The sequence below is a fragment of the Myotis brandtii genome, unplaced genomic scaffold (genome assembly GCF_000412655.1).
Source record: "Myotis brandtii unplaced genomic scaffold, ASM41265v1 scaffold314, whole genome shotgun sequence".
Lineage (NCBI taxonomy): Eukaryota > Metazoa > Chordata > Mammalia > Chiroptera > Vespertilionidae > Myotis > Myotis brandtii.
In genome coordinates, this window is record NW_005362033.1 from 2,041,582 (window position 1) to 2,061,478 (window position 19,897).

At 51.7% G+C, this 19,897-nt stretch overlaps 1 protein-coding gene across 2 annotated transcripts in view; it reads left to right on the top strand.

Annotated features, from left to right (window-relative positions):
• The first annotated feature begins 7,395 nt into the window (after positions 1-7,395).
• Positions 7,396-19,897, top strand: part of EPN2 (epsin 2) — a 69,787-nt gene continuing 57,285 nt past the window's right edge. Inside the window, exons 1-3 of one of the 2 annotated variants that reach the window (XM_005870181.2) lie at positions 7,396-7,501; positions 11,180-11,949; positions 13,741-13,911. In XM_005870181.2, coding sequence (XP_005870243.1) covers positions 11,355-11,949; positions 13,741-13,911 — 766 coding nt within the window. In that variant the 5' untranslated portion in view covers positions 7,396-7,501; positions 11,180-11,354. The remainder of the gene's footprint in view (positions 7,502-11,179; positions 11,950-13,740; positions 13,912-19,897) is intronic. The other variant, XM_005870184.2, reaches the window with a different exon arrangement.

Sequence of the window (19,897 nt, forward strand, 5' to 3'; positions counted from 1 at the left end):
GGTGTCTGTGTCCATTGGTAGGCTTATATGCATGCAGACAAGTCCTTTGGTTCTTCTCTCCCCGTTACCCCCACCCTCCCCTACCTTCACTTTCATAAAATTATTATTAAAGCAAGCGACCAAAGAACCCTGAACTTGAGCAGTTTTCCTGGGGCGGAGGTGGTGGGGAGGACCCCCTGTGTATACACTGTGGTCATGCTTAGGCCTTGAGAGGGCGTGGGGTCACAGGTGCTCATTTTGTTTGTGCCTCTCATGTAGTTTGCACTTACTCTTTTATATGTACCCAGCAGTGCATAACAAAGGGTAGGAAACCGAGAAGCAGCAAGAAGACATTAGGGCTGGTCATGCCTTTTCTGGAGCAGATTCTGACATTTAAGAGTAAGAAGGAACATTTCCTGCTTATGTAGCCAGTCAGTGTTGCAGAGTAAATAAAACATGGGCATGCCTCCAGCAGAGGAGGGCGGAGGGAAATAATATTTTTATTCTGTACCAAAAAAGGAAGTTTACCTTTCAGCGTGGAGACTCGTTTTTTCTGAGTGGTATTTCAGATGACAGCTATTTCAAAGGAATGCAGACTTCTTGGGGTGTTCAAGTTGATGTGACTGATTTAGTAGAAGTGTGTGTTACAGCCAGAGAGACACTATTTCTTAAGGATGTGAGTTCTGAAGAACACACTTTAAAAATAGTTTGGAGTGTCTGTGGTATTTGAGACTCCACCTGGCTGGTTTCATTGTATTTCCAGTCTGTAGAGTCTCACCCGTTTCCCACTGAAGCTTTCTTTGAAGAGCATTATAGGCTCTTTCCTTTTGTCAGCCCCACAGGAAGGAGCCAGGCAGGCCAGGCTCTGGTCCCCATACAGCACTAACCTCTCCAGGCCTCGGCGCCTGCACACGGGCGAGTCCTGGGCCCCGAGAGCTCCCTCATCGTTGCCCCTGCCCACTTGATTTGGTGAACTGGCGGGGCAGGGTCCGCCTGTGGCAGCTGAGCAAGGCGGGCTTAGGAGGACATTGCTTCTCTGCCACCTCCTGGCCTCTTACATGTCTAGACAAGAAGGCCCTTTCTAAAGGCCTGCAGACTCAGCAAGGAAAATTCACTGTTCTTAAGACTTCGAGTACTGGGTTTTTCTAAAGCCAGACAGAATAAGAAATAGGGATTAAGAGAATGGGACCGGAAGCCAGAGGCCTGGGATCAAATCCTAGTTCTACCACTTGCTGGCAATGTACCTCCTCTGTAAAATAAAGATAAGAATAATAACTCCCTGTAGGATCGTTATGAAGATTCAGTGAGTAGACTTGTGTGAAGTTCTTAGAGTGTGCCTGGCACATCACCAGAGCTCAGTTAGTGCTGTCTAGCTCTGGTTAGGGAGCCAGTGTTTTATATTACCTTCTAAGTCAGTCCTGTTATGATTACCAGTGTCTGAGAGCTTTCTTGGGAATTTCAGCCGCGAAGGAGAAGCGTGGAAATGGTGACCATGTTTGACAGGTTGTATGTAGGCGCAAACTGGGAGGTGATTTCCGTCCAGCAGGCTCAGAAAAGCTCATGGCTTGCTTCAGGTCACCCAGCTGGAAAGGCAGGATGTAGACCTATGTGGTCAAAATAAGAAATACCCACGTCAGACTTGTGTGCTGCCCAAGCTTGGCTGGCTTTGCTCCTGAGCCCAGGCTGTTAGGGGTGTCCAGTGGTCTCTGCTCCGTGGCACATGTGCTGCCCTGTGGGGCCCAGGCTTTGGTGGCTCTTCGCTCCTGTGGTGAGCATTTTTTAAGCAGCGGTATGGACAGGCGTCGTCGTCTCCTCCCCTCCCCCCAGGCAGTGTATAGTTGGGCAGGCGGTCGGTAAGTGGGTAGAGCAGCTGTTTCTAACTCAAGGGGTAGAGACCAAAGGGAAACAGGAGCAGGGTGTTAACATGGTGGTCTCTAAGTAGACAGGGTTAAGGGGGATTATTTTTATTATCTTACTTTTTTGCTTCTGTGTCCATTCACTCAGCACATGTTTACTGGGTGCTCAATGTGCACCAGGCTGTGTTCTGGGCACTGAGGAGCTGGTGGTGAAGATAGGCAGGGCCCTGCTCCTACAGAGGGCATGCGGGGCACAGGAGAGAAACAAATGAACTGAGCATAAGCAGGAAAACGCCAGTAGAGAGAAGGGCTCTGCTGACAAGTAAAACTGGTGATTTGATGGAGTGGCTGGTGGTTCCCAGGAGGCGATGTGTAAACTGAGATCTGCATGACAAGAAAGAGCCAGTCGGTGACTTGGTGACTCGGGAAGGATGGCAGGCGGAGGAAGCAGGTGCTTAGAGTGAGGCAGGGACAGTGGCGTGCGGGTCCCTCTGAGGTGGCAGGGAGCGGAAAGGAGAGTGCGGCACGTTGGTGGCACGTGAAGAATTCACCTTCAGGTCTTTCCTTCCCCAGGGCACCCCAGGCCCACCTGTAGGATGACTTGGCTTATCCTTTGACCTTTTGCTGAGGTGAGCCTGGCCTCTAGTCTCTGGGCTTGGCTCACCACCCTGTGCTGCTCAGTGTAGGGGTGGGGACCAGGCCACCCTGTGAGCATTATGGACATCAGACATCACTACCTGAAGTCCGTGGAAGTAACTCCCTCAGCTGCCCACCGAAATCTGCCCTGTTTCTCCACGGCCGCCACCGGGAGGTCATTGGTTTTACACTATACAATGTGGAAACACCTGCAAGGTTCCTTTTGTCAGTGCCTTGAGCTCCTTTTGAGAAAAGTGTTAGGTCACTGGTGTGCCTGAAACCAAGTCCGTGGGGTCCTGGCAGAGGGCATAGCGGCTCCCCCCTTCTCTCAGTGCTCTCAGCGGCTCTTCAGGGGAGGCTGACAGCCGCCCCCAGTGCCCCAGAGTGACCAGCCGGGTCTGGGTCAAACAGAAATCACGGGCGGTCTACATTTTCCCATGCAGCTCTGCAGTTTTTCAAACGTCTCACACTGGAAAGTTGTCCTGATCACATTTCCATTGCAGGGCCTGCCTCATGGGGCGGGGTGGGTGTGTGAAGCCATCAGGTGCCCATTCCATGGTTCCCAGTCCTGGGTGGCATCGCCATCTGTCATTAGTGGGTATTTCTAGTAGCTGAGCCTCCGAGTGTTAGAAATGGAGACTCTGGCCCAGGGGTCACACGCCAGCTGCCATTCTTGGAGAAGGGAAGGGTTCTGAGGGGTGCTCTTCATACAGCCACGGGCCTAAAGGAAGTCCTGCCTGTTGGCGCCCACGGAGCCCCTAGGCCAAGAGAAGCATGCCGCTAGGCTTCGGCTAGAGTTCTCCCTGTGGCAGGGCTGGTGCTAGGCTTGGGCTCTCCGTGGCCCCTTGGAGATGGCAGAGAATTGAGTCATTTGTCAGAAAGGGGGTCTTGGGAATTAAGGATTTGGGGAGACCATGTGGCTTATCCGATAATTTTAGAAGTACAGAGCCTGGTCACTGGCTGCCTGGTGCCTGGTCCAGCGGTCACAGTGCTGGACTTGGATTCCTGGTCCCCTGTGTCCTGGTTCTGTGCACTCTACCACAACACAGTGTTTGCTTTTGAGCATGGTTTGTTAAGAATGCGGTCCATGATTTGTCATTTGCAAAGCTACTTTGAGAAGTAGCAGAGAGGTGAGGTCATGAAAGAATTCTCTTTCCTTTATGACATAATTACACACCACAGTCATCAGGGTGTTTGACCCTTGACCCAGCGAGGGAGGTGTAGCCCATCACACTCCCATTTCCTGGACTGGGGGACTGAGGCTAAGTAACTACATTACATGGCAAGAGTGAAGCTGAAATGGCAGAACTAGGTCTTCTGACCCTGGTGCTTGCTTTACGGGATCTTTAAAAATGACTGCACTTCAACACCTGTGTAGGCTGCTCTTCCGGAAACTAAATGGTCAGGCACGTTGGTAAAGAAAATTGGAATTCCTTATGTGTGTTTTCAGTAGTGGGTTTCTGCTTTTAGACAAATGAAGAACAGGTAATGTTATAGGAGGTGTCGGAAACCTGTTCCTGTGACTGCTGGGTCCTGGGAGGAGCTGCCCAGGTGGCTCTTTGTGGGAAGATCTGCCTTGTGTGAAGGTGGCATCGTCCAGCATGGGAGCAGGGTGCTTTCTACCTGGTCAGCCCCTCATAGTCCGCTCCACGTCTCTACCTGACCATAGGCTAATTGACACGCCCTCGGGGCTCTTCTACCCCTGGAAGGGAGAGAGGAGAGTGCATGGACAGTTTACCTGCTTTATTGTCTACAAGTCAAGTCTAAAATACTGGGTTTTCCTTGAAATTTTTTAAGCATGTACATGCAGTTTTTTAAAGCCCACTTTTTGGATAGTGATATACAGTTTGATTCTCTACCCAACAAGAAGTCATTGAAATTTGGATGCCCCCATTCAGTTAGTGAAGAGGACATTTCTTTCTTTTTTTGGCTGAATCTTACTGTTTTTCTGGTGTGTGTAAAGGATTTTTTCCCCTCTTCATTCTCTCGCCTGCATGAGTAGTAGTTATAAGCTCTGTTATTGCTAGCTTGGCTGATGCAGAGTCATAATAGTCCTTTCTCTGGAGGCTGAAATGACCACTGTGGGGAAGAATGTGGCAACTGTCCATATTGTCCTGACTAGACTGTTGTCTTTTGGAGAGTCAGCTCGGGCTGGTCATGTGAGCTGAGGTCTCAGCCACCCCTGACTGAGCTTCCTTGTGGTGGTCGTGGTACCCTTTTCTCCTGTAGGAAGATGGAAACGTGTCCTCACTCAGGGGCTGCACGCACAGGAAAATGAAAGCCAGCTCATCGAGGCTTGCAGAGGATTCTCAGACTTCATGTTGATGTGTGTGTCCTATAGTGTCATGTGGTCCTCACCTTGATATGCCTACAGATCATGGGAGCTTGGTAAGAGTGTTATGTTCCCTATGTGCTATCCCCAGTTACTGTGTGCCTGGGGTTTTGAATAGTGTCCCCAGGAAATTCTGGTATGTGTGGTCAGTGGACCTAGTGCTGTAGGAAGCAGGAAGGGGGCCATGTCCTCTCCCCACAGCTCTCCCTGTCACCTGCCTTGAGGAAAATGAAGTGTATGCGGAGCATAAGAGGCTGCCAGACAGATAGTTTGAACTGCTATCTGGGCTGAAGTTTCAGTTCAATTCATTCAGCAGTATTTATTGATTATGACTGGATTGTTACAGTCAATATTGACTGACCTGTGACTGTTAGGTTTTGGAGGCAGGGAGAGACGATTATTGCTGTTCCCTCATCACTGGTCTTGATCCTTGATCCCTGAAAAGCTACTGTCAAAATGTCTTGTTGGGTCGGGTGCACATCTTCGCAGCACACAACCAGCCTTTTGCCCTGGCGCCATAGCAGCAGAGAGACACGTGGGCTCTGCTCAGGGCCCATCGCGCTGCTCTGAGCCAGAAAAGCCTCTTTTTTCTCCTGTTATGGGCACTCTCGGTTTAGCAGGAATTTCCCCAGCCAGCTCTGGAAGCACATTTTTTAAATGGAATTCTTCTTGTCTCAAGGCTAGGGGCCTCACTCTAGCCTTGGAATTTTTTGTTTGTTTGTTTAGTTTTCTTCTGCTTGCTGAGTTTTAGTCTATTTTCAGGCTCCACTGTCTTTTGAATTCTTGTATTTTCAATGCCAGAATTTTTCTTCCCCAGCTTGACCCTGCAAACGTGGTGATTCAGCTGTTCCTTGATGGGCATCATCATAAGCCACTCTCAAAAAGAGCCATGATCCCAGCTCTGCCTGGGGTGCCTGGGCCATGGGTAGGTGTGTCAGGAGAGCCTGGCTGCTCCCCACACTTATGCAGCGGCCCGCTGGAGGCTCTGGAGGCAGTCAGTGCTCCGTTTGTGTTTGTTGTTTGGCTGTTGCCCGCTTTCCTCCTCCCTGGGTGCTTTGCACAGAGCTCAGGGGTGCGGGTGATAGAAACCTGCATTGCTGCTGGTTACAAGTGGGCTTGTGCAGCTGAGAGGTCCAAGGAGAGGTTCAAAGGATGGTCTGTCTTGCTCCTTCTGGCTGCTTGCTTGCTTCTGTGTCATCTTCAGACTTAGGTAAAGCCTGGCCCTGCTGGCTTCCTAGTAGTTTCAGAGCCCATCCAGAGAGGTAGGTCTGCAGGAGGTCCAGTCTGGATGGTCAGTCGGCCCCTGATCTAGCCACTGTGGCTGGGGGCTGGTGGTGCTCCGACTGATGGGGTCTGAGCGGGCCTGCTCCTGGTCACTTCCCCTCTGGAAGACCAAGGCTCTTTAGAAGACAAGGCAAATGGATGTTGCACAGGCAGAAACAACAGATTCCATTTCTAGTAAAGATTCTTTGGCTTCAAGAACCTTCCCTAGTCCTGGGGACTAACTGTAGAAAGGTCAGTGTCCCAAAGTGAATAGTCTGTGGCTTTTGAGATGGAGTCTCCAGAGCTCCCCAGGGCCTTTTGGAAGACCTGGCAGAAATGTGCACTGCCCACTGGCAGCTCCCCGCACCGCTAAGAGGTTCCGTTTCTTTGCCTTTGGTTGGATTTTATCAAGTCATTATGGTTACCAGTAGTCATTTCATGTGTATCAGTCATTTTGCTGCCTCCACTCAAAAAAATCTAAAGTTGTAACAATTGTGTAAACTCACTTGCTTCATTCACCACTATGGTAAAATCCTTCTAGTAATTCCTGATAATAGTGTTAATGAAAAAACATTCAAACCTGTGAAGAATTTTTGTGAGTTTATTTGAGCCAAACTGTCGACAATTGCTGAGAAGCAGAATTGGGAGAGTGCTCTGGAGAATGGCAGTTTTTCACCTTGTTTTATACATTGCAATCCAAAGAGGAGACGTAAGTGGGTCACATGAAATCCACTGGTGACAGATTAGGGAGGCGGGAGAAAGCAAAGCGGAGAGTGGATAAAAAGTAAAATGACAGACACATGCTTCTTTTACTTAGGTGGTGCAGGATAGTTAACAGTCAACAATTAACACGATAACAATAACAATGAAGGGATTTATGGTCTCTGTTCTGGTGCCCAGGTACATTTGGTTGTCTCCCAACGGAGAGGGGCGGGAGTTACAAGTTACTCTGACATTTCATAGGTATGTTATCGTAAATGCAACAAGACAATAGGCTCGGTTATGGTAAAAATTGACCTTGTCAGGGAAAATACAGGCCTAGAACATGACAACCCACCATAACTGCTTTTAGTTGAAGTTTTAATTTCAGACATCCTTTGTGGTTACTTTAGGTCTTTAAGTTTGCAAGACCGCCACGCAGGCCTTCCCCGAGCTTGTCAGGTCAGCATGTCCACAATAGAAATATTTCTAAAGGCATTTCTAGTTCCTGATGTCCTAGTGGCATTTGTTCCTTCCGTTGTCAGCATATAATTTATGAAAATGAGTCCTGCCACTTTTTTCGTTTAGTCTCTATCTTACAAAGTTTATTTTCCCGTCTTGTTTTGCCAGTGTTCCCACCACTACCCTCCCCATATCTGTCTTGGAGGTCCTAATAAATGGCTGCATGTTTGTGAACTTATCATATTCCCGCACGCTTGAGTGAAGAGCCCAGAAGGTAACAAATTACCCCGTTTAGTTACTTTTGCATGTACATTAGTTCAGGCTCAGCAAGTCGGAGAAAAGAAAACTGGCAAATTGAGAAGGCAAGTTTGGAAAGTGGAGGAAACATTCATTCAAAAGCGAGTGAGAATAAAACACAATTCAGATTCTGGAACTAACACCGTGTGTGTACTTGAGGATGGTGTGTGTTTGGGGCTGGCTTTTGGGAGAAGATGCCTGGCAGATGTTTTTGGGGAGGGGGAGGTGTTTATTACTGCCCAATCTGAGGTTGAGGGGGCGATGTTTTAAAAATGGAAAAACCGAGGTCTGAGTAGGACAAGTGCGACAGAGCCACAGAACAGGGGTCCAGTCTTCAGCCTGGAGGAGCCTAGGAGAGCTGAGCCAGGCTGGCGCTGCTGTGGTCCCCCAGCCTACTCACGTGTCACAGGTTCTTACGGATGGGATTGGAAGGCTTTTTGTTGTGTGTGTGTGTGTGTGTGTTTTTAATCCTCACCTGAGGATATTATTAAATTGATTTTTAGAGAGAGAGAAAGAGTGAGAAAGACATGGATGTGAGAGAGAAAAAGTGATTGGTTACCTTCTGTATACGCCCTGTCTGGGGATCGTACCCGCCACCTAGGCATGTGACCTGACCTGGAATCAAACCCACAACTTTTTTGGTGTACAGGATGACACCCTGATCAACTAAGCCACCCCCGGCCAGGGCGGAATTGGAAGTTTTGATCTGCAAAGTCTTGGGTGAGGCGTGTAACCCATTTGGCCATGAAAATAGTTTCTCAAAGGTGCCTTTGGGTGTTTTATCCTACCAGGAATTTCTTTTTTTTAATGTGTTTTTATTGATTTCAGAGAGGAAAGGAGAGGGAGAGAGAGATAGAAACATCAATGATGAGAATCATTGATCGGCTGCCTCCTGCCCGCCCCCTACGGGGGATCGAGCCCACAAGCTGGGCATGTGCCCTGACCGGGAATCGAACCCTGACCTCCTAGTTCATAGGTTAAATACAAACCACTGAGCAATGCCAGGCCTATCGGGAATTTCCTATCTCCAGATCTCAGCCTTCCCACCATTTGTTAGTCCTGAAAGTGGCTCTTGTCCGTAGCTTTAAGAAAATGGCAGGCAGCCATTCATATTACATAAATTTTATATATATATTTTTTAATATAACAAGCATTTTATTAGCTTTTTCCTTCTTGAAGCCTATTTCAGAGACTGTTAACAGATGTCTCTGCAGGTGGAGCCTGTGAGGGTCGCCCCTGCCTTGGTCTGCAGCCCATTTCTCTTCCCAGCCTGCGTCTGTCAGCAGGAGCACCCTGACCCTTGCTCACAGGCACTCTGCCCTCTCTTTGCTCCCAAAGGCCTGGGAGACTCTGTGGGTGCCCTGGCTGCGCCTCATGGCCTCTCCCTAGTCTTTCTGGGAGGACACTAGGTCCAGCTGTTCTGGTCCACCCCCCAAAGTGGCAGGACTAGAGAAGGGCAGCAGAGCCCAGCGTACCATGTCTCCCTCAGGAAATTGTGGTGTTTTGTGTGTTTTTCATTATATTGTCAACCGTTTGGGGCCTTTTTGCCAGCATGGTTTGTTGTCATGCTTAACTGAAGCTGCTTTCATACCTGGAGGAAGGTGGTCCCAGCTCTACCTGCTTCTCCTTGAGAAGTGGGACAGTCTGACCTGCTGTGCGCCAGATGGAATAACAAAGGAAGTGCCATGTTCCTGGCACATCGCACAGCCCCTGGGTATTAAGTACCTCCGAACGTTACTGCTGATTTTGACGTGTGTGCTTTAATCTGGGAGATGCTTATTAAAAATCAGTCTTTTTTTCTTTTCGAGGCCCACCCCATCTCTGCCAGCACTGACTGGTGCTGTGAATGAAAACAATTAAAATCAAGTGTGCGGTCACTGTGAGAGTTTCTATGCCGGGCCCTTTGGCAGGCCTGAGCGGATTCGGGAGAGCCGCCAGGCAGTGGAGAGGCACAATATCCCTGCCTTCAGCTGGAGCTCCGTTCTGTGGAGGCAGAACTCTTGTCATATTGGAGCGTAGGGAGAGGTCGCATTGGCCAGAGCAGATGTACTGATTGTCACCAGGGTGAGATTTTACGAGCTGTCTTTCTTATTTGCATTGCAGCATGTGATGAGTGCTGGCTGGTTGCATTTCCTCTGGCTTTCCCCCACCAAACGTCTTTTGTTGACTTATTCTTTCGGCTGCCCATTGCCTGTCTGAGGCGTTTGATAAAGGTGGGAGTCCATTGTTTGTCTGGCAGAAGCCTCGCAGCAGCTTGATAGAGAGTGAGGGCACGTGGAGGGGAGAAGGGAGGACAGCTAGCCTGGTGGTGGCATTAGTCAGCTCTAGGCTTCAGGTTCCTTATCTGTGCGAGGGGAAGAACAATCTTTACCCAGAAGGTTTTCATGAGTATTAAGTGAGACAGCCTGGCCGGAGAGGCGCAGCAGGCATAGGTTGGGGATGGGGCAGTGGGTGGTGTGGGACGGGGCAGTGGGTGGTTGGGGATGGGGCAGTGGGTGGTGTGGGACGGGGCAGTGGGTGGTTGGGGATGGGGCAGTGGGTGGTGGGCAGCTTTGTCTGGCAGTCCCTGGAGTCTCCTGGACTTTTCCTCATTTTATAAATGAGGAATAACCTACGTCACTACTTCCTGTTTATCCCCTCAGGTCTCCTCAGCTTTGAAGACCATACTGAGGGTAATTTCTGGCAAAAGTCCTTCCCGTGCCTGCCTTTGTGGCCTTAACAGCCAGCTGAGGTGGTGGTTCTGGCTTTGCATCTTCAGATCCCCTCTGCTCCCTCCCCTGGCAGACTGTGGCCTTCCTGAGGAAAGGGACATTGTTTTCAGTCTGTTTCATAAATGTATTCAACAGGGTTAAATGATGTCAGGCACAGTACTAGGTGCTGGGTATTCATCGGTGAAAAGACTAATGGGTCACCAACCTTGTGGACCAGCGCCCATTGTCGGAGACGGATCTCTCTCTAGCTCAGTCAATGTTTCTTTTCTGGAGAGGGAATAGACGTGTCTGTGGCATTGGGCTGGGTGAGCCAGTTCATGCAGAACCCCGAGCCTCAGTTTTCTCCTCTGGAAATGAGGGGGTTGGGCTAGAACCAGATTATTTCTGAGCTGCATTTACAGCTCGGGCCAGATGCTGGAGACTCGAAAGCCCAGCCATGCTCCAGAAGAGTAGTTGGGAGCCTTTATGAAGAGTCAGGAGGAAAGGGTTGCTCACGGAGAAATCCCTGGGCAGTTTAAGCATGTGGACCAAAGCCAAATGTTAAAGGTGTAGAGAGGCATTTTGCGTATAAGATATACTGAGATGAGAGGCTTTTTATTCCCAAAGATAATTTACAATCAACCTTTCCCAACATTGCTTCTGTAGTTGGCTTTTGCCGTGCAATGAAGACAACCCATAGAAGAGCCATTTCAATGGTAGCATTTTGAAAATAGAAAATAATCATAAAGTTTACTTCCTTTCTTCCAAAGGCTTAACCTTTATAGCCTGTCATACTGACCTTTCCGTTTTGAGAGAGAGATGGGACCTCTTTCATCCTCGGGAGGCTGGAGTGTGCCCAGTGTTGCCCCGACATGCCCCAGTACCTGCTGTGGACAGTAGCTGCCCCAAAGCTGCCTGCTGTCGCGGCGCTCCTGCACAGTGAGTGTCTTTCTTTCTTTCTCTAGGTCATGGCTTCCAGCTTCTCAGAGCTGAGTCTCCAGCAGAGGAAACAGAAATGACTGTCGGGGGTCTTGCTCCAGGTCTGTTACGAAGACTGAGCCTTCGCACGGTGCGAGCTTGCTCAGGACAGGAGAGTCTCTCTCTTTGAAGGGCTTTACGTTCGTTACAAAGAAAATAAAGATGACGACTTCGTCAATCAGACGGCAAATGAAAAACATTGTGAACAATTACTCAGAAGCCGAAATAAAAGTGCGGGAAGCCACCTCCAATGACCCCTGGGGCCCGTCCAGCTCCCTGATGACCGAGATCGCGGACCTGACCTACAATGTGGTGGCCTTCTCAGAGATCATGAGCATGGTGTGGAAGCGGCTCAATGACCACGGCAAGAACTGGCGGCACGTGTACAAGGCCCTGACGCTGCTGGACTACCTCATCAAGACGGGCTCTGAGCGGGTGGCCCAGCAGTGCCGAGAGAACATCTTTGCCATCCAGACCCTGAAGGACTTCCAGTACATTGACCGCGACGGCAAGGACCAGGGCATCAACGTGCGTGAGAAGTCGAAGCAGCTGGTGGCCCTCCTCAAGGACGAGGAGCGGCTGAAGGCTGAGAGGGTCCAGGCCCTCAAAACCAAAGAGCGCATGGCCCAGGTTGCCACCGGTATGAGCAGCAACCAGATCACCTTTGGTCGCGGCTCCAGCCAGCCCAACCTCTCTACCACCTACTCGGAGCAGGAGTATGGCAAGGCTGGGGGATCACCAGCCTCCTATCATGGCTGTGAGTAGTGGAGTGTGCCTCACCCTTTGCCAGTAGCGCTGGGCAGCAGGTGGGAGGGGCCCTTGGGCTAAGCGAGATGGTGCGTCATCTCAGCTTCTGGCCGCCTAGACAGCAGTATTCCTTCGTCTGCACTGAGTTACTGTGACAAAGGGGCTTTCGGCCTATGACTGCTTTGGCTCCAGTGTCTCAAGAGCCTCTGCTTCTGAGTCTGCTTCTGTACATCTAGGCAGGACTGCCTTCGGGAGAAGGGGAGGAGGCAGGCCTCCTGTTTCCTCCTGGGAAGGGCCGCAGTGAAGGGCTGCCTGCTGCACAGACAGTGGGGAGTTGACTGTACTTGGTAGCTGGGAGGAAACAAGTGCTTTTTCTGGATAATCTTGTTTCTTTAATCTCATATTGTTTTTCTAATGATTGGGCTACAGGTCTCCTGACCGGCTCAGTGTACTTTCTACTTTGGCATCAGAGGGCACGAGATGGTATGTTTCTGTGTCACTGAAACAAGGCCTCCGCAGGTGTTCCTGTGGGCAAGGGCTCCTTTCCCACCTGCAGATGAGAGTTCATGGTGCTTTGTTGGCATGGCCAGGTCTGTGCTGGGGGGCTCCGTCCTCGTTTTGCATGTCGGATCACCCGTGGCCCAGTGTTCAGAGGAGGTGGCAGGGAACAGAAGTGGAGGTCAGGCCTGATGGAAGCTGGCCTCTGTGAACAGTGTGGCATCCTGGCTGCTCACTGAAAGTGGTCCCAGGAATCGCTCCTTGGCCTTCACAGTGCGGTGTAGAGACAGGTGGCCCAGTCAGTGGCCTGGGGGTGGGCTGCAGTGGAGGATGCAAAAATAAAAGTATAGGTCCCCATACTCTTTCTTTCTGGAATCAGTAACACTTAGGTCAGCATTTTTTTTAAAGGAAGTTGTTTGTATTTTGACAAACCCGCCAACCCTTGCTTAATCAGTGGTCTGCTAACATTTCCTGCTTTTGCAGGTTTCAATTTGACATTGCACAGCCACCAGTAGCATTTTGAGACATGTGTCAAATAGGAAATTTGCATAGTAAAGTCAAACGCCCTGCCTCTAGAAATTGTAAATTATTGCCAAGCTGGGAGAGGTTAGCGTTTTCTTGTCCCGTCAGTTCCTCACTTAGTTTGAACTCTGTTTAAGCAAAGGTTGTGACCTTCATCAAAGCCTGCATCTTGGAAAAAATATATCCTGCATCTCCAGAGGTCTCCTTCCAGGCTAGGGTGCCCAGAAAATAAGACTGCCCTTCAGGAGTGAAGTTGTTTGTTTCTCTCAAGTTACCTCTCTCCATCCCCCAGAAAGGCCTGCAATGGGTTGAACTGGTCTCTAGTCCCGTTGGCTTCCTCTTGGGAAGTGGCTGTAGTTGTGCTGTGTGGCCACAGGGAGCTGCTCCTCTCTCTACCTGCCCTTTGCAGTCCTTGTTCTCAAGAAGCCAGAGGCTACAAAGCGAGGGGCTGGAATAGTGCTGTGTGTAGGATGCTCCAGTGGCAGGGGAGAGGTCATGGAGGGGGCAGGTGGGTGCCTGGGCGGGGCCTCTCATCACGGGTCCTGCCGGCCTTACACTGGGCTGCCTGCTGCTGCCACGTCCCAGCTCGACGGTTTCTGGTTCCCTCAGACCTTGAGCTTGAGCAGCATGTTCAGGGTCAGAATGTGGTGGGTCGGCAGGCTGTTCACTGCCTCTGAGAACGCCAGGCAGGCATTGGCCTCCGCTGGAACCTCTGCCATTCCCTCTCCCTCTAATGGCCTGTCTTTTTCTGTGTATGTGTGTGTATGTCCCTGCCCAACAGCGCCCGAGACCTCGCTGTGCCCCCAGCACCGCACGGGGGTCCCGCTGGGTCAGAGCGAGGAGCTGCAGCCGCTGAGCCAGCATCACCCCTTCCTGTCGCACCTGGGGCCGGCCTCCCACCCAAATGGTGACTGGTCCCAGCCCTGCCTCACTTGTGACCGCGCAGGCCGAGGTGGGACGGCAGTTTGGTTTTCTCCTTCCTAGAAATGCTGGGCAGCTTGCTGGGGGGTGCGTGTCATGTCAGTACAGCCAACTCTCTCCCTGTGTCCTCTGGACCTCGTGGTCCAGCCTCCAGAAGACCCAGGGCCCTTTCTTCCTCTCCCCCAGGAGCTCAAGTCCTGGTCATGCTCCCCTCATGCTGCCTCATGTCACTTCTAGAAGTTCCGCCCAAGGCTTAAGAGGGGAGCTGCTGTTTGGGTCAGGCACGGGGTGGCTGTCCATGCTCTCCTGTGTCCTGTGCCCTGAAAAACATGGAGGGGCTTTCCTGTCTGCAGACCCAGGTGCCGTGGAGGACCAGACCACGTGGCCTGTTGAGCCAGAAAGGTGTGGTTAAGTCTCCCAATGCGGCAAACCGAGGGCCTCAGCGGATGGTCGCTGGAAGCCATCGTCCTTGATGCAGTGATACGAGCCTTGCTGAGGACAAAATGGGATTGTTTTTGCTTCTCAGTTCACTGCTGTTCTTCCTAAAATCCCCATTACAGTGGTGAACAGAGAGTTAGCTGTACTGTCGGTTCTAGGTCACAGTGTTTGAAGATACCTAATTCAATGGGTAATTAAAAATGGGGCTTCTCTTTTGACTAATTAATAATGTATCCTGGTCAGAGACAACAACTGTTGCAGGTTCAACCGAAAACAGATTTCACTGTTGCCTACAGGAAAATGCTCTCAATCTACCTGCCCTTGGTCCCCAGTGGGGCCCTGCCACAGAGAAGAAAGCTTTATTAGAAGGGTGCCAACAAAGAGCCTCTGTGAGCCTCCAGGAAGGTGTGGCCAGCCTGTATTCAGGCTGGAGACAGGGACTGTTTATTCCTGCCTCATTTATACTGCAGCGTTTGGATGTGGGCATTTGTGTGGTCCCTGTATTTAGCTCTGGGACATTTTCCTTTGTGCCCCCATCTTCCTCAGACAGTTTACAGAGGACCCTGTAAGGAGGGCCAGCGCTGCACGGTGTTCCCAAGGAGCTCCAAGTGTGCTGAGCTACCGTCTGCCTCCCACCAGACCTTGGGGGCTGTTCCCAGCAGGCCCCGTGCGCCCAGAACTCCAGGGTCTCCCTTTTTGTGTTTCCCAGGTTCTACCCATTTAGTAACTGGCAGGGTCTATGGTGAGTCTCTGGTTAGCTTTGTATTCACTGGCCCTCCAGCTCTTCTGTTGGCAGGCTGCCCCTCCTGGGACCTGGCATTAAAATCAGGCTGACACGCCCCTTCCACTTCCTCCCACTCTGCCAGGACCAGACACCCTGCTCCACCAGGCCATCTGCCCCTCTGCCTCTTTGCCCTGCAGTTCCTGCCGCGGGGGCCTCCCCGCATATCTCGCAGGGTGCTCAGGGCATGCTGCCTAGGTAGATTTCTCTTCTCCTTCAGCTCTGGTAGGAATTAAGGTTAAAAATGAGTTTTATTTATTTTTTTGAGGATTTCTCCCACCCTAGATGAGTTTTGGGCGAACAAGTGTTACATGATGTCATGTGTCATGCTTCACCATGTGTGCATCCCTCTCTGCACTTCACACGCTCCAGGACAGGGCTGTGGGGGCAGGGCCCTGTCCCGTGACTCCTGTCTCTTCTTTCTTAGCACCTGGCGAAGTGTTGAGTGGAAGGTAAATGCTAGCATCTGCATTTTGGCAGACTTGCTTTGGAACCCAGCAGTGGAGAAGTCAGACTGAAAACCAGCATTTCATGGGCTCATGAAGTGCAGGCTGGGATTCAGGGGGACATTTGTGAGAGCACACTTGGGACCCAGACCCCTCAGGGGAGGCCCGGTAGGCACGGTGCAGACCAGGGCGGATGCAGGGAAGGCAGTTGCAAGAAGACCCCTTTGTAGGGAGGCTCTGGCATGGTGGCCGCTGTTCGCACCCCCAGTAATCGTGGCCATTTGAGGAGAGCTTCCTTTTCCTACCATACCCATGTCCCCTCCCTGTGCGTCCTCCCTCCCTCTCCTCCCACAGACATCTATAGGCCTCATCTCAGAAACCCCTCCAGTGCTGTCTGTCCTTCATCTCTAGTTCCATGTCCTCAGTTCCCTGCCAGCTTTCTGGTTGGCTTCTTCCCCATTCTTATCCACCCCCACCCCCCACCACCACCACTTTATACATCAGGTTCTGATCTCTGGTCTCAGAAAGCTCCTCTGGATCCCAGGGGTCCCCAGAGGGCCCCACTCAGAGCCTTTGGCATGGCGGACAATCCCTCCCTGGTGGTCCTTCGTTGCCCCTGCCAGCTTGAGTCTGCCGAGGTCTGCCTTGGGCACCACTCTGGGTGAAGCCTGCCCCAGCTGCACTCCAGCTCCCACGTTTCCTTGTTCATTCAGCAACTATGTGTTCAGTTCCCACTGTGTGCCAAGCACTGTGCTAAGCACAAGCAGAGGCCCTGCCACTACTAATGGGAAGAGAGACAATAAACCGAACACATTGTTCAGCCTGTTACATGCTGAGTGCTCTGTAAAACAGCAGACAAAACCCAAAGCAGCCCAGCCTTGGCTGAAGAACAGGGAAGGTGGTCTGGAGGGTGTCAGAACAAGCCTCTTTGAGAAAGTGATGCTGGAGCAAGGCTTGAAGGAAGAGGAGGAACGAGCTGTTGAACATCTGGGAGAGCGCTCCAGGCAGATGGCGGGAGCCGCAGTGCAAAGGCCCTGAGGTGGGAGTCTGCTCAGGGTGTTTGTGGAGCAGGAAGGGGAACAGGAAGGCGTCCAGTGTGGCTGGAGCTGGTGAGGGAGAGGGGTGGGTGAGGTCAGGGTGGGAATACAGCAGAGGCGGGCGTGGAGAAGGGGTAGGTCCACTTGTCAAACTGACTCAGGCAGGGAGCAGTTCTTTCCATCCCTCATCCATCTCAGACTGGTACTTTTGTATCAGTGTTTCGGTTTGTAGCAATGTCAAGTTGCTATAAAAGTCTAAGTTCTTTCTCTGCCTGTCCTTATGCTGTCCTGTGCCATATGCTAACTAGACCGGTGGTGGGCTTTTGGGTCATTGCAAACCCTTTGGCTTTTACTCAGTGAGCTGGGGAGGCATGGATGGGTTTGGAACGGAGGAGGGACTTGATCCGATTTAGGGATGAGAAGGCTCAGGAGGACCCTCCAGCTATGTATGAAGCAAGGTGGGCCCAGGAAAGCCAGTCAGGAGACCACTGCCCTCATCCAGGTGGGAGACGACGTGCCTCGATCTGATGGGGGGCTGTGGAGGTCTGGGTGTATCGTGACCGAGAGGGATAAGAGTGATAAGACTTGCTGCAGGACTGGGCCAGGGGAGAGGCGTTTGGGACAGCTCTGATGACTGTCATCCCCTGGCGAGAGGGCGGCTGTTAGCAGAGCAGGTGTGAGCAGAGGCGGGATTGCTTCTGGACATGCTGATGTGCCTAGCAGGCTCGCAGGTGGAGGAGTGGAGGAGGTCTGAGAAGTCTAGGGCGTAGGGAGCATTCCAGGCTGAAGGTGCCTCCTGCACTCTAGCCTCCCCTGCACTCACATGGTTTCATTGTTCCTGGTTGCCCCCCCCCATCGAGGCTGGCTCCTGGGCCCACCTGTGTCGGCTGCCTCACTTGGTCATGGGGGGAGTAGTCAGAACTGCTGTGCAGGTGAAGCTGTGGGGCCTTGAGGGGATCTCTCGGGTTGTGAGGGGTTGGGTTTTGCCTAAGACAATCCAGACAGGGTAGCCAGCTTGTATGGAGTGAACAGCCCACTTGTCCCCCTGCCCAGGGCTCTGTCCACCCTCCCACATTCTGCAGAGCCACTCGTGATGTTCAGCAGGCTGTGGGAAAATTGTGGATGTTCTTGGGGTGGCGGGAACCCATATCAAAGGCCCCACATGGGTTGGGAGAATTGTCCCTGTGAGTCAAGCCTGGAATGTAGAGATTGCTGCTGTCTTCTGACATGATGCTCACCCCCTCCCTGGGCCTCGGTTGGCCTCCCACAGAGGGAGGGCTCATGAGGGGAGAGAAGGCCTACTCGCCGCCTCAGCTCCCTTTGTGGGCTCCTGGGTCAGTGTCCGAGCCAGGCCCGCACTCGCCTTGCTGCAGCGTGACCTTGACCGTGACCGTGTGGCTGGGGCCTTGGGTTTCTGGGTGTCAGCATTCCCATTCTCAGGAAAGGTGAAATGGAAGGAAGGGGGAGACTAGAAGTCCTCACTGCTCTGTGATTCCTTCAGGTGGATGAGGACCAACCTGAGGCCCCAGAACCCTGTGGGCAGTGGTGTGCTTTGCATGGGGTGGGTGCTGCCACCTGTGGCCCAGTCTCACAAGCTGTCCTGATGAACCCCTGCTCGGTTGACACCTTCAGCACTCTGGCCCGTGCAGAGAAGCCGTCGTGGCGGGGGTCAGGTCTGCTCCCAGGGACGTCAGTGCGCCCTTCAGGCCAGCCTTCCTTCCATTTGGGCCGGGAGCCTGCACACAGGGCAGGTCCCCTTGCGCACCATCGGCAGTGATTCGCCACATTTGTTTCATTTATTTGCCCTGCTTCACTCTAGAAAGCATTGCAGTTGGCAATGTCAGAGGATTAAATAGATACCAGGGAAAAAATGGGCAAAAGGATAATAGGGATAAGAAAATAAGACAAGGCCAGGGTCACACAGAACTGCTGGAGATTTGACTTTGAACGTCTCAGCCACCAGCACCAAAGAGGACAGTTTCTCTTTAGTTGCTGAACAAGAGTCAGGATCCAGATGAGGTCCCGGGAGGCCAAGCACTCCCTGTGAGGAGGAGAGGCAGGCCCTGAGCCCCGGCCCTCGCGGGAGCGCTGGGCTCTCTATCCTGGCTGCATCCCATGGTCTGCACGCAGTCTCTCGCCGGGAGTGGAGGGATGGATGGCTCTCCCACTCCCTATGGAGATCAGACATTCTTAAACCCATTAAAGAGATCCTGAAAGCTGTTGTGTGCATCGTTTCCCACGTGGGTTTGAGAAGGCCCTGGAAACAGCCTGCCCCCGGGGCTCCAGGAAAGCTGGTCTCTGCAGCACGGGATGTCAGGGGTGACTGACGCCGTGGCACCGGCTCTACCAGCACACTGCAGAAGAGTGCGTGTACACACGCAAGAGAGCATTCCGAAGAGTCAGGCATCTGAGAAAGGGAGTCTTATATAAGTCTGTTTGAAAATTTGAGGATGTGGGGGAATATTAATTGCTTTAAAACAAAAATCAAACCTAGCCAGCATGTGGCTCAAGCCTTTCTGGGCCCTGGCTGGTGTGGGTAAGTGGTTAGAGCATCAGCCCATGTACTGTAGGGTTTCGAGTTCAATTCCCAATCAAGGGCATGTACTACCTAAGTTGCAGATTTGATCCCTGGCCCAGTCAGGGCACATGCGGGAGGCAACCAATCCATGTGTCTCTCTCACATTGATGTTTCTCTCTTTCTCTCTCTCTCTCTCTCTCTCTCTCTCTCCCTCTCCCTCCCCCTCTCTCTCTCTCTCCCCCTCTCTTCCCTTCCTCCCTCCCTCCCTCCCTCCCTTCCTCCCTCCTCCCCTCTCCTCTTTCCCTTGTACTCTCTCTAAAAATCAATGGAGAGCCCTAGCTGGTTTCCTTCAGTGGATAGATTGTTGGCCTGCGGACTGAAAGGTCCTAGATTCTATTCTGGTCAAGGGCACATGCCCGGGTTGCGGGTTCGATCCCCAGTAGGGGGCATGCAGGAGGCAGCTGATCAGTGGTTCTCTCTCATCATTGATGTTTCTATCTCTCTCTCTCCCTCTCTCCCTTCCTTTCTGAAATCAATACACACACACACACACACACACACACACCCTCTCTCTGAGTGGCCACATTATTATGACCACCTGACATTTGTAGGCAAATTAGCTATAATTTCACGCTGAAGTTGCTAGAGGACCAGACCATTATAAATAGGGGAGCAGGTTGTTTACCACGACAGTAGAAGTGATTTTTTTCTGAAGATATGGGTAAACGACACGATTTAACAGCCATTAAATGTGGAATGAATACACACACACACACACACACACACACTCTCAGTGT